The sequence below is a fragment of the Fringilla coelebs genome (assembly GCF_963513975.1).
Source record: "Fringilla coelebs genome assembly, chromosome: 3".
Classification (NCBI taxonomy): Eukaryota; Metazoa; Chordata; class Aves; order Passeriformes; family Fringillidae; genus Fringilla; species Fringilla coelebs.
This window is the reverse complement of record NC_140030.1, coordinates 24,944,785-24,958,680: the sequence shown is the minus strand read 5'-3', so window position 1 is coordinate 24,958,680 and position 13,896 is coordinate 24,944,785. Positions and strand designations below refer to the sequence as shown.

Genomic DNA, 13,896 nt, shown 5'->3' with positions numbered 1-13,896 from the left:
TTCTGTCACTGAGCTTCCTGGCTCTAGGCTCACTCTTCAAGGCCTCTCCCCAAACATCCCTGGAATTGAAACTGACCCCAAACCTGAGGCTACTGTAGCAGCTTCTGCCCTCCAGGGAAATCTGCATTTCCCAGACTCTTTACACATTACTTCTGCCATTCAAATGAAAATCTAATTCTGGCCCTACTCTGCTATTGTTGTTGAGGCAGCCTGTGTATTTCCTCTGTTTCATGTTGTAGGTGGCATGAACCATCATCTGGAAATAGTTTTCTCTCTAAATTTTCTACAAAAGGACTTGATAATGAAAAGTGTTTAAATTAGGCCTCAGGGAAGGGCCAGAATTGAGTGGGATGTATTTAAACCTTGAAACCATCCCTTAAAACCAAAAATGTTCCAATAACACTCCAATTAAAAAAACACCAATAACATGATCATTATTGTTAGGATATTCAAATCTTCTTCTATGTGCCATTATTTATTGGTATTCCAGAGGGCTCATGAGGCTTTACCAAAGCCTCAGCTTTTCAAGAACTGTACAAAAACCACGTACACAATTACATACGAAATGCACAGAGGGAAAAAGATAAAAAGTTAAAATGCAGCTTCATAGGACCAATGGAAGGCTTAGTCTAAGGTCTCAAAACTGCACATGAGCAGCTTAGGTTTGAACTCAGCATTCACAGCCCTTAGAGCCAAGCCACAACACTGCACTCTGCTGCTAACCTTCAGCTGCTGCTTTGGTGACTGCACTTCCATGGGGGCATTTACAGCAAACAAGCTGCAATCCCACGTAAATGATGAGGTTTAATGAGATCATTTTCATGAGGAAGATCTTGTTAATGAGAGTTCCACAATGTGGCCTCTAGTTTAAGTACTATGGATAGGTTATATATTTACATATATATGTTATATACAATGTTTTCTTGCAATGGTATGCTTATTTTCCACTTCTTTATCATGCAATAAGTAAGCTTATCCTTCAAAAGTATCTGTGAGAATAAAATGTGTCTTGTAACAGAGAATTCTGCTTTTAGACAGAAAGCTTTACCAAGTGTTTATATTTTGAGATAAACTTTACCTTTTCAAGACATTAAGGATGCTAATTGGTAGGTAGCAAAGTGCAAAAACCAGAAGGACAACCATTAGCATACGTGCTGTTTTCCTCCTTGCACGAATCTGTTTTATTTCAGCTGCCACAGCACTAATCTTTGACTTTGTTGATTGTCCCAGCCCTCGGGGCTGTGCTGAAGGCTGCTGAGGCTTCCATTTCTTCTGAACAACAGAAGAAGTTCCTGGGATCTAGGGGAAATAAAATAAGAGGCATTTTGAAAAAACTTTTAAAAAACCGATTTTTTCTGCAGGTATAACGAGACAAATACACACCTTGGACACACACAATGTAAGTTCACAGGGATAAAAAGGATTTTTAAATTAATTTAATTAATATAGCTGCAGGAAACAAATTGAATTTCAGACACACAGGAGAGACTGCATAAAAAAATGTGTTTCATACACAGATATCAACACATGTCCTCAAATTTTCTTGATTTCCCACATACCTTGCCTCGCCTGCGTCTTCAGACTATCAAAATTACCAATCCTATTGCTGCTATTACATTGCTACTAAGTTCTACATTAAATGTTTTGTTCTATAGCAGAGTAGTTTTTCCCATTAATATGCTGCTAATATAAGATACCAAACAGTTTTTCAGTACTGGAAAACAAGGATTTAAAGCCTGCATAGCTTTAAGTGCTATAAAATTTACATACATGCAGCCTAGATGATAGTGAAGTAGCTAAAGAAATAATCACAGCTGAAGTGTGGATCTCTCTGCAAAGTTCTTCTAAACTGAGGGAAATCATGGAAAAGTGCCAAGACACATGTTGCAATGACTTGTATGTAGGACCATGCTATTAAAAAAAAAAAGGTTTTTGTTTTCTGAGCCCTCACATAAGACAAGCCAAGTAAAACAATTTTGCTTCAGTTCTTCTAAATTGCTTCCTGCCTGCAGCAAAATGTGAAAGACTGCAGATGTCAAGGACTTTCTCAGAGAACTCTATTACAGTAACATTTATAATATGTTCAATGTCATACAGTGTGAAAAGCTTTTAGCTAGAAATACAGCTTTATTTATGTGCAATGCAATTGTGTGAAGGGTGACTAATCTCATGAGAAGTATTTCAACTTCAAAAGTATCTGAAAACTTCACATTGTCTATTGTAACTTTTTTTTTTTTAATTGGGGCTTACCCAGACAAACTGACCAGAAAATTATGAAAATTTTGTATTTATTTAAGAAAGATAAAAGTAAGCTAAAAAGCATGCACATTCAGTATGTACAAGTATACACAACTGTACACATGGGAGCATAATGCATATATCTGCTTGTCAGTAATAAATCAGTCAGAGATATAATTTTGAAGCATTTGTGTAATTCCAACATTTTATGAAAAGCCTATTAGCTGTGAATAAACAAGTACTAAAATTAAGAGTTTTCCTTTCTTATGCACCTTTTCTCTACCCCCTCAGATAGTTATCAAGGGGCTTACAACCAAAGAAAATCTCTCAAATGTAGTATCAGCAAAGATTGGGAGGGTATTTCAACTACCAAAAAGAAAATGAAGTTCCTAATTATTAATACAAATGTTCTTTAGTGTCAATGCATTCAGATATCAGAAAATTGAAGCATTAGGAACTTGATATTACAAAGTGTGTATCAACTTTTTCATCATACTCAGTTCATTCAGTTCTGTTTGTACAGAATACATTTTTAATCTACTTAAAATCCACACAAGAACATAGGCTTCTAGATTACTACTTCCTTACTAATAATTAAAATTAATTACTCAAAATTTATAGTATTTTTTGCATGATTGTACTAGTCTTTACAAAGGTGAGTCTTTAATTCAAAGATCTCCTTGATTTATACAATCAGAAATTTTAAGAGCTATTACACAAAGCATGGCAATGATAACTTGTGATTCAGTCTTCCCTTTTTCATCTGAAAATTTGCATGCACAACACATTACATTTTAAAAAATAACCTTTAGAAAAAATGCAGGGCATAGAAAGCATCTACTGTTAGCTGTGTTTTTTCTATCATGTACATCTGAAAGGCTCATTGTACCTTGCAATAAGATCACTGTATTTAACTGAATTTCTGGTAAACAGCATGATTTTTTATTGAAACTGTTACCAAAGAACACATTTAGAGCACTTCATTCATTTGTACTACATGACTGATTACAGCACACCTGCTGCACTTAGAAAAGTGCCTGATGCCTGCAGCCAAGCCATAGCTGATAATAGATGTGCAGTGGTTTTAATTTCACTTATGCAGCCTCTTATACGTAGTGCTATCATCTAGGCCGGGCAGAGAGACAGCTGTAATTTGGCACCACTGATAGCACTAAGCCTGTAGGAGAATTTCTCTTTTTGTCACTGAAAAACAAAGGATCATCCTAACCTTGCTAGCATGCAAGATGAATAGGGAGAAGGAACATTGTGAAGAACAAACAGCCCAGCTAAAACAACTGGGCAGTGGAGGTGGGGGAACCCAAAAAAAAGGTTGGTTTTCAGTCATTCAACTTCTGCTCTGCATCTGAGCCAGCAATTTCAACTATGTGAAGATTAAGAACAACTGCTTTGCATTAACTTAGTTAATGAAGAGCTTGAGAGGGTAGGCAGATTGTAAAGAAGGTTATAGAAGCGAAGGTTGAGAAGGATTATGGTGATACAGGACAGGTTTGGTAAGGCAGAGCGTATTAGAACTATGTTTAGACTGGACTTAAAAACAAAACTAAGCAAGAAATCCTTTGCTCTGCAGAAGAGTCCTCTCATAACTGTAATGGTTAAATTTTATCTCCAAGCCATCTTGTTATTTAATCTTATCAACCTAAGAAATTAAAAGCAAAAATAATAATTTAAAGCTGACAAGCAGGATAAACAGCAATTCTGGTTTAACCTAATCTGATTAGAAGTGACAAAAATTGCTGTTATGACTTATGGACGATAACAAAAAGCCTTAAAGTGGATTTGGTATTGCCTGTACATGAGTTACTTTTGAGAGATATATTCTGTCAGTATAAGATTTTATTTTTAATTTTATCATATGTATATTTAGAGATATGAAGTCTATTTGTGATTTCTCTAATGAATCAATTTGAATTGCATGAAAAATATTCCTGATGGGACAGGTACTATCCCCTGTCCAGGACAGCCTCAGAACTGGATGGTATCAAACATGCTGGTGAGAGAGAAGTGATTCATGCCCATATGTTGATGAACATATGAACTATGTTAGAGCCCCTTGAGAGGGAATATCTTGCATTATTTCTTCAACAAGATGAGTATTTTGTCCTTTTTAGAATGACAGGGCAGCTAGTGGTGGAGGAGAGCTATAGATAAATCCTAGACAAAGCAGAAGGCATCAGAGAGCACCATAGACTGGTGCATGACAAATTACAGTTCATACACACAAAGTAATTTTTTTAAGATTCCTGAAAAAAATGTACGTCATTTTGCCACTCAAAATCAAATGGTGTTTGTCTGCTTGGTGGGTTTTTTGTTTGTTTTGTTTAGTGTTCTTCTTTTCTTTCCTGTACTTTTTATTTGAATCTTGAAAAAAAAAGGTGTTCACAAATTGTGTCAATTATTTGTCATCAATTCACATAAAATGTTATTGGTAACACCCAGCTTCACATCAGGCAATTCCAGTCTCCCAGTACCGATAAATGGACCTTCTAGTTTTTATTTCGTTCTGATTGGACTTGCCATAAACCTAAGAAAGAAAAATAAAAATAAAACTAACAAAATGAGAAGGTCAATCTTAAATTTTGACTGCTACAGGAGATTTTAGCAGTATAAATAAGGTCACCCAAGGTATTTTGGCAAGCATTTCAGATACAGTGAGAGAGGTTTTCCTTCTACCTATGATCAATTTTTCTGATGCCTTTTGCTTTCTTCCTCTCTAAGAGAAAGCCCTTCACAGACACGAGAAAGCAGTTTACTTTCCGGCTGCCTTCATTTTTCAATACATCTCGATGCCTCTCCAAGGTGGCTGTATACCTGCATGGATGGAGAAATCAAAGTCCTAAGTGACAAAATGGAGTTTATAAAGGAAGAGGTTGTACGTGGGAATCTGCACAAAGCTGCGAGAGCAATTGAACAGAGCCAGTGACTTACCTGGCGACACCACAGCTTCCGGAATATTTGCAAATAGGCCAACACCATAAGACACAGTGGTGCCATGTATGTCACCAGAAAAAAGCATGTGTGATACATTTTGGGGTAAACCTCAGCTGGAAAGAGAATTCAAATAGGAAACGTGCATTTGAATATACATACATTTCAAAATCACCTTAAGGAAAATTATTCATATAGATATGCATAATTTTCAACATAACAGGAAGATGTACCAAATAATATTATGGTCAAGACTGGTTTTTTAATAATTTCTAGAAACATTCTATTAGAAACATGCTTCTTTTAATCCCAAGGATCTCCTATATCACATTACTGCTTTCTTATCATATTATTACTTTACCTATGGAGTGTTAAGAAGTTTTACTTTTTGTTAAAACAGTGATGGATTAATTCTGTTATCTAAAAATGAAGTGTTATCTATAAGTGGAAAATCTTGCTATCTAAAAATAAGTAAATAATCATCCAACCTACCTCATCCTTGACATATTGAAAGGTTGTGTGTCATTAGTTTTAATTCTGCAAAAGCTGCTATGTATCCCTGAGTAAACTGCACAATCCCTCACCTACAAAGACTGCAACTGAAAACTACAGGATGCTGATGGGAGGAGGGACACACATTTCATAAATCACTAATTGGTGGCAGAATATATGTCAATAAGATGCAGTAATTAATTACTATTATTAAATTTTAAGAATAGAATCAATACATTCAAGTGCTTTAAACCTAGGAAATCTCCAAGATGGTTTTTAACTCAGATTTAACACTAATGAGTTTGATAGTGCTGTGTTATAATTTCCCATGTATCTCTTTTCAAAAGACAACTTATGATTGTTATTTGCTTAGAGAAAACATCTTAGAAGTGCTGTGAGTGTATTGAGTTTTAAGAATGTTGCATCTTAAGCTCCATCAGTAGTTTACACCAGAAGGTGCGGTGCCTGAAAACTTGTCTTCTATTTTGTAACATTAAATGTAGTTTGCTATTACCAATTGTTGGTGTTAATTACAACTTAACATCTGTGGATGGCCTCAGAAAAGGAATTAATATTTTGGACAGTAACAACACATAGCAAAAGAAAAACTGCACCCCATGAACAGTTAAATTGCAAGGTAATCCTAAGCATTGCATCTTGGATAAAGAAGGAAATTTTATTTCAATGTCCAGAATTTCCAAATGTTTCAGGATGAAAAGATCTGCAAGTGAAATTCTGTATTGAATGTTTTTTAAATTAAAAAAAGAAAGAAAAAAGAGGGGGGAAAAAAAGACTTGCATGAGATCAAAACTTTGGGGCATCAAAATTATTTTCTGCCTGTTAAAGTGACTGAGACTGTGGACCCTATCAAAGAAAAGCATGCCAGGAGAATTTCAGAGTTTGTTCAGACAAAGATATACAAAGACTTGCCCACAACTCTCACAGCAGGTAGGAGAACACCATAATGTAAATTCCAGGCTCACTCTCAAGTGCAGACTCAGACTCAGGTAATCTCACACTTGCCATTGGACCTGAAAGTACCTGCTGGTACACCCAGAAAACCTTCAGTATCAAGGAGACAGAAATCTGCTACAGCAATGTTCATTCCCAGCAAAGGTAATAGAGATGCTGCCACTGATATTTTGTAGTTTTGATAGATCAGGGTTCAAAAAATTCAGCTGAGTAGTATTTGACTCCTTACTTGCTCTAAGATCCTGTAGTAAACCAGCTTACCAGCTCCCACCTAGCAGCTGCAGATGCTAACTCTTAATGTCCCTGGGGGAGCCAGGCCAGTTGGGGCAGGTTTTTTATAATTGGCATTAACCTGTGATTATATGTTGATTGATGATCTCAAACTTGCTTTTGCATTCCAGAAAATGCAGCCTCACAGCAGTCCTGCTAGCCAGGGAAGCATTGACATGCACGCTCCACAGGTGGAGAAATTAAGGAGCAACTGGAGTAAGGTGACTTAGTGGGATCACAGGAGGTCAGAACTGGAAGTACATTCTTGCTGCTCAGGAGGAGGTGCCACCTGCCTCATCAATGCTCTGCCGGCAGCCGGGCCCCTTTCAGGTAGAAGGACGGTGGATATTTAAAAGGCCATCTGGAGTTTATGACTTCCAATTTAGCATTCCAAGCAAAGTAAAACATTAAATGAGCCTAGCTATCTACAAAGAACTGAGGACCAGGTTGGAGGAAGATCCTAACACTTGCCTTTGAAGTTTAGCCACCTGGAAAGTGCCAGCTGCTAAACATCAAAGGAAACCTGTCCCTCCTCCACCCAGGGCAAAGCCCTTTGCAGAACTTTTCCCTAAGAAACATGACTCTGTTTAGCTTCTCAAGCCAAAGAAAAGCTTTAAAGCTGTTTGACAGTCCCAGCAGCAAGAAGGAGGAGGGCTGGCTAAGGATACTATTCATTTATCAAGTGAGTTCCAAGCTCCTTGAATGCAAACATCAATCAGTCTGTAGTCCTGCCTGACTGGGATGGCTGAAACTCTTACTGCCAAGCAGAAGAGGAGAAAAGGGTCCTTGCCTTCTATGGATCTCAGGATAGGGGGAGATTGTTCTTAGCTGGAGTACCCACTTTAAGAATAAAACAATGACTCTCATGTCTCTGGCTGCTAGTCTATTGAAAAGAGAGAATAAAACATGAAGCAAACAGGTGGTCATAGGGGTTGGACTGGATTCAGATCAGCATTCCTACTCAGCTTCATTCATACACTGTAATTACCCCACCTGATAAAGAATCAGTATGTTAAAATGAGCTTTCATCTGTCTACTTCAGGGGTTATTAAACACATTTTAAATTTTTCTAAAGCTTCTCTCTCCATGTGGTCTTCCAGCCTGAAATTGGTAGATTGAAACTATGGCTTCTGGATTTTTGCCAGAATTTTACTTTATTTGTGTAAATGCATATATACATACATGTATACATAAACATATGTAATCAAATTGAAATAAACACTCAAAACATTTTGATATGTCTAGCAAATGAAATAGTCCCTTTAGCCATAGTGCTTAACAAAATTGGTACTCCTGACAGCTTCCTTAAGAATGAAAAACAGGGCTATCAAGTTTGCTGAGCATCAGTAGGGTTCCCAGGTTCCCTACTCTCAGGAAGATACCTATGAGTTTCTGGAGTTGCCAACACAGAGAAGCAATGCAACTAAAAGGGTATCTTTTTAAAATAAAGCTTAATAATTAGGGATGTTAGGAAGTGAGTGCCCACAGGACAAAAAAAAACAACCACATGATGCAGTGCTTCCAAGCTAAGTTCCTATGTCAGAGTACTTAGGGTTAGCTAATACTAAAATTACATCTTGAAACTGAATATATTGTGCTTGAGTTATCAACTTACAATAACACCCAGCATAATGTTAGTATTTGAAATATTCTGACTTCCTTCTACATTAAAATATCCCAAGAGTTTGTCATTAAATTATGAACACTTTTTGATAAACAGGATGTATAAAGCTTGTAGTACTACAATTTCCAGCTATTTGTTTTCCAGAAATAAGACAATGTGGTTTTGTACTATTGTATGAATAGTCTAAGAGGAAAAGGAACACTTCCCTTTGTTTCCATTCAGCCATGCAGTTTTGGGAAAGAATTATCTCCATATTCTTTTTATCATTTGCAAAGGGCTTGGCTAATCCACTTTGGCTAACACGCTCTTCTTGAACAGCTCTAAGACAATGTACTTAGCTGACTTGGACACATGGTGAACTCATTTTAATATACATTTCTTTTATTTTGGCACTTTATCATCAAATTCAGCACAGCAATTACAGACTATTATAGAGCTGTGGCCAACTCTGGCTCCTTAAGTGAGCCTGCATGGGTCACATGTTGGATCCTTCTGCATTCCCAAATAAAATATTGTTATTAGACAGTACTCAAGATGAAAAACCCTCAGCCTAGAATTGGCAATGAATTTTACATTCAGGAATGCCAGAAGCAATTATAAAGAAATTGAGCCCTGTTTTAGGCTGAACTATTGCTCCATTTGCAGTCACTGGCAGCTTTCCAGCAGCATGCTCAAATCTTATTAGTCAGGGTGGCGACTATTTGTTCACCACTGAGGAACCCAAGTGTCACAGCACTGATCAGACCTTCCCTCCAGACACTCATCAGACTTTTATGGTCTCCAGCAGCTGGTCCTAAGTCTGTGTAGGGTACAGTGTTGTCTCCTGCCCTGGCATCTCTGACATTTTCCTGGACTTGGCTTTCAGTTGCTTTTCCATAGCACCTCACGCTTCAATGGCCCTGGGGTCCCAGAATTACAGCAGACTTCCAAAACACTTTGGAAAGTGTTATTAAGCATCCTCTTTTTGTAGTCCCAGTCTTTAACATTCACAGTTTAACATCCTCAGAACATATGGTGTACATGATATTCTGCAAAGATTTTATCATGTTCTGTAATTTTAGACAGCATTTATTGTATGCAGTTCTAAACAAAGCGATAAACACCCAAAATACAATCCCTTTCTCGAAATTGACTTTCCTATAGGACTTTCTCAGGGTCTCTTGAGTATATGCAACATTTTCATCTTCACTTTCTCTTTGAAAATATGGGTTATTTGTAGCAGCATTAATTTCTTTCTCCTTCAACATCCTCCTAGATAGCTCTTTCTTTGACCTTCTATATTTGCATAATCAAAAGAGGCAAAATAAAATCCAACAACAATGTAGCTATTTTCTTTAAAAATATTAGCTTTTTATTTCTTCTTCCAGCCTTAAAGCTGGAAGAAGAAATAAAAATATTCCACTCTTTTCAAACCACTGCCTTACTCTTTTCTTTTGTTCTTCTTTTTGTGGGCCTTTATGATTTCAAACCCTATTTTTCAGTAGAAAAACTGTATATTCTATGCTTTGAACTAACTCAGAGACCTTAGAAACTTTCAAGAGAACGGAAATTATTTTTAAATTACACTTTATTTTCTGTAGTCTGAAAGAGATGTGTATATTATATATATATATATATATATATATATATATATATATATATATATATAAAATCCTCATTGACAAAATACAGTTAGCACTACTTTTACTAGGCAATTACATGATTTTGAGAAATCTGCTCATAATTTAATGCATATAAAGATTCTTCTTTCAAGTTACTCTGATGAGCTATTATTAGAACATGGAGATTTTTTAAGGATATCTGAAATGCACCAGCAGAATAACTAGCAATGCTGGTGCATGGCCATTAGAAGCATTATTCATTTAAAAGGCAGCAAGATAAAAATATGATTGTTATCTTTCAGTGGAGTGAAAAGTTTCCCATTTCAGAAAACTTTTTAATATAAAATTATTCTTTTCATGCTCAATATAAGTAATAATTTTTAAAAATTTGAGTGTTTGTAGTCCCTTTCTGAAGCCAGACACAAAAAAAAAAAAGATTCTATATACAAACACTTGCCTTTATTATAATCCCCTCTGTCTCTCCAAACATCCAAGTGAAGGCTCACATCCTAACCTGAAGACCAGTAGATTTAAACTTAGACCTCTACAATCCATAGGAGGAGAGTCTTGCAAGCACATGGGAGTTGGGGTTGGTTGTTTCTTTTTGGTTTTTTTTGGTATAGTGGGTGCTTCACCTCAGGCTGCAACTACTTCAGCACAACTGAGCAAGAGGCACGGTTTGAAATATTTCTAAACCTACTACAGACTCTGTAGTTCAAAAGCAACACTTTTCCATTGGGAGTCAAAAAGTGGCCAATACAGATCTGGAAATTCTGAGATTTCATTCCCTGATGGAATGCTCTCTTGACTTCCTAATTAATTAACCACTTCCTTTTTTAGGCTGAGATTAAAAGAATCTTTGCTGCAGAGTTAACCCTGAAGTGATGAAGGCATGAATAATTGCTTCTACGCCAAAATGAGCGGACAAAAATTGTACTGGGAATGAATGCTGTGAAAGAAAATAGAAACATAACTACTGCAGTATCCTGCAGCAGAAGGGGATACAAAATTTTTCCCAGATGAAGGAGGAACACCAGAACTAAAGAACAGATTTGTCCTGTCCAATGAAACACTAAGTACAATACAGCTTAACAGAGGCTTCCTCTCAGCTACAAACTTAGAGCACACCTATGTCAGCAGAAAGTACCACAGAGCTAGTGGCCACCTCTGCCCCCTTGCCTAGTCCCAGAGGACTAACTGGGATGAAGGAGATAAAGAGCAGGGAATGTGATATCCAGTGTCTTCTCATTAATCCTCTGGTGGCTCTGTGAAAGCTGTTAGTAGGAAAGGAACTACCAGAACAGCACATGGGAGAGTCCTCAGGAGTTCAGGATGTTTAAGCTAATTTATCATGATAATTAAGCACAGGTGAGCCAGTTGTAGTCTATCACAATTGTTCACAGGACTGGAATCTTCCTCTACAGAGATAGCTCTGGGAAAATACCTGATTGTGTTTCAGCCGGACTCAAGGCTGCTAAACAGGCACCTTTTAGTTATGTGTTTTGGCAAACTTGGCTTTATTTTCCTGTGTGTATAATGGTATTACTGATGGCCATTATATCCAGTGTCAGAGTCACAGCATGTAACTCATGCACTCTGTTAGCATTGGAGGTGTGCCAAGGCCCACCAGAGTCGAGCCCAGACTATTCGGGTGGGTGGCTCACACCACTTGCTGTGAACGAAGACAAAATAGAAGCAGTTACTCCCTGGCAATCCTTACAGCTTCTTGCAGCTTCAGGGAGACACAGAACATGCTAGATTCAAAGTTAATCTGGAAGTGCAGGGTTACACTTCTTGTATAGACTAATTTGCAATTGATTACTTTCACAAGGTTGTTTAAATTATTTTGTCCATGACAAATTTCAAATTTTAGATAGACTCACTACCCTATATTGATGACATCTCTGTAAATTCTGCAATGACAGATAATTTGCATTGAACTCCCAGGAGATACCTATAAACACTAGTCAAATTCCAGCAATGAGCAAAATATCAGGTAAAAAGAAAAACTGTTCTTGCATGCTTACTTCTTAAGGCTAAGTACTGAAGTCTGTCAGCCTTCAGTATACATCAGTCATGGAATTATATAAGCATAGGCATTGAAGGGTGGGATCATTTCTACCCTCTGGGAAGCATTAATATGGTCAAGGCACTAGTCAGCCACATTCATTTAAAATTCATTTAAAATGTATTTTAAGCCTCAACAACACAAAAGAAATTCACAGAAATTTCACAAAATGTGAAAAAATGATAGTTCCTGGAAAGCTTATATAATCAAGGACATTTTGTGTTATGTTTATACAACTTGACTTCGTATTAACATCTCCTGATATTTTGATTGCTTCATTTAACACCTCCTGATATTTTGATTACTTTGTACGAAGTCAGCTTGTATGGTCAATGACAGACTCACCTCCCCAGTGCTCATCACACACTGTGAACAAGGTGGTTTTATTGGCTAATCCTGGGAACACACTGCTGCACTCCATAACAATAGCCTGAGGAATCATTATGATGCAGGACACAATCCAGATAATTATAATGCTGTTCCTTGCTCGCTTGGCTGTGCTTTTGAACATCAAAGGGTGACAAATTGCATACCATCGATCCAAAGCAATGCAGCTGAGTGTTAGGACAGACACAGACACTGAAACTGTCTAAAGAAAAAGAAATATTATATAAATATAAATGTGGGGTTTTACCTAGAGTTTCAAAAATTATTGATCATACTTTCCCCCCAGAGTTTTAAAAATTATTTATATTTTTAGCCTAGTTAGTTCTTTATCTGCAATTGTTAAACAAACTCCCAGAAAAAAAGGCTCGTTTTAAAATAACTTCTTACAGAATTACAACAGATATCCTCATCTGCTGTACTCCTACTAGAATCCACAAGACAATCCACACTTCAAGATGCTAACTAAACAGAATAGGTGTTGCAAAAAAAAATCAAATTTTGAAATAGAAAATTTAATCCACTGGGAATGTATAAAACTTTATCTGAAAAACCTTTTAAAACATTAGACAGTGAATTTTATCTTTTTTTCTTTGTATAAAAAATTATTTGTTGTCTTCTATGTTATATTAGCATACCAGAGCCATCATTTTGCTTTTTATTTTTACAAGAAAAATAAAACTCAGGCTCTCATGGAAAAGACCTTGACAACAATCAGCTTAAGGCAGACTAAGACATTTTACCTTTTATTCAGTAAAGGAAATAATCTATCACTTTGGTTTTATTGTTTTAATTTGTATACTTGGCGATCACTCACTCTTCAGATTTTCTTCCACTAGAATGGAGATTTTGAAAAAAAAGAAAGAGTAGAGCTCATAGCTGCTGGAGAACTTTGCCTTTGACAAAATGGTTCATTGGCCATCGAGATATCTTCTGCAAATATAAATTGTGCTGGAGACACAGAGCTGATGATCTGCATACATTCTGAGTACTGCTTAATTCTTCTGAATTTTAATGACTACAAAGCCAAGCACTTGTCATTCTAGTTTACCCAGTCAGTTCATCCATACACCTATCTTAGAAAAGGTATTTATCAATCATTTTGTTGCAAATTTTTTCAAAACTAGTTAAGTCCATGAGTAAATGAGAAGCAATTATTGCTTAAGGCAATAATCAAGTCCCAGTGAACCTGGATACTTTGACACAAACTCAGTAAACATAAAAAAAGCCCATACTGCCTTCAGAAGTTGGATTCTCTGTCCTGGACGCTTGTGTAGCTGTTCAAATCCACACAGAGAGAA

The 13,896-nt window shown here is 36.6% G+C and overlaps 1 protein-coding gene across 1 annotated transcript in view; it reads right to left on the bottom strand.

The window, feature by feature from the left end:
* HCRTR2 (hypocretin receptor 2) overlaps nt 1–13,896 on the bottom strand; it is a gene marked incomplete at both ends in the record, with an annotated part of 30,775 nt that overhangs the window by 3,106 nt on the left and 13,773 nt on the right. The window contains 3 exons of the mRNA XM_084202385.1: nt 1,079–1,299; nt 5,185–5,300; nt 12,557–12,800. Of these exons, the coding sequence (XP_084058511.1) occupies nt 1,079–1,299; nt 5,185–5,300; nt 12,557–12,800 (581 nt within the window). The remainder of the gene's footprint in view (nt 1–1,078; nt 1,300–5,184; nt 5,301–12,556; nt 12,801–13,896) is intronic.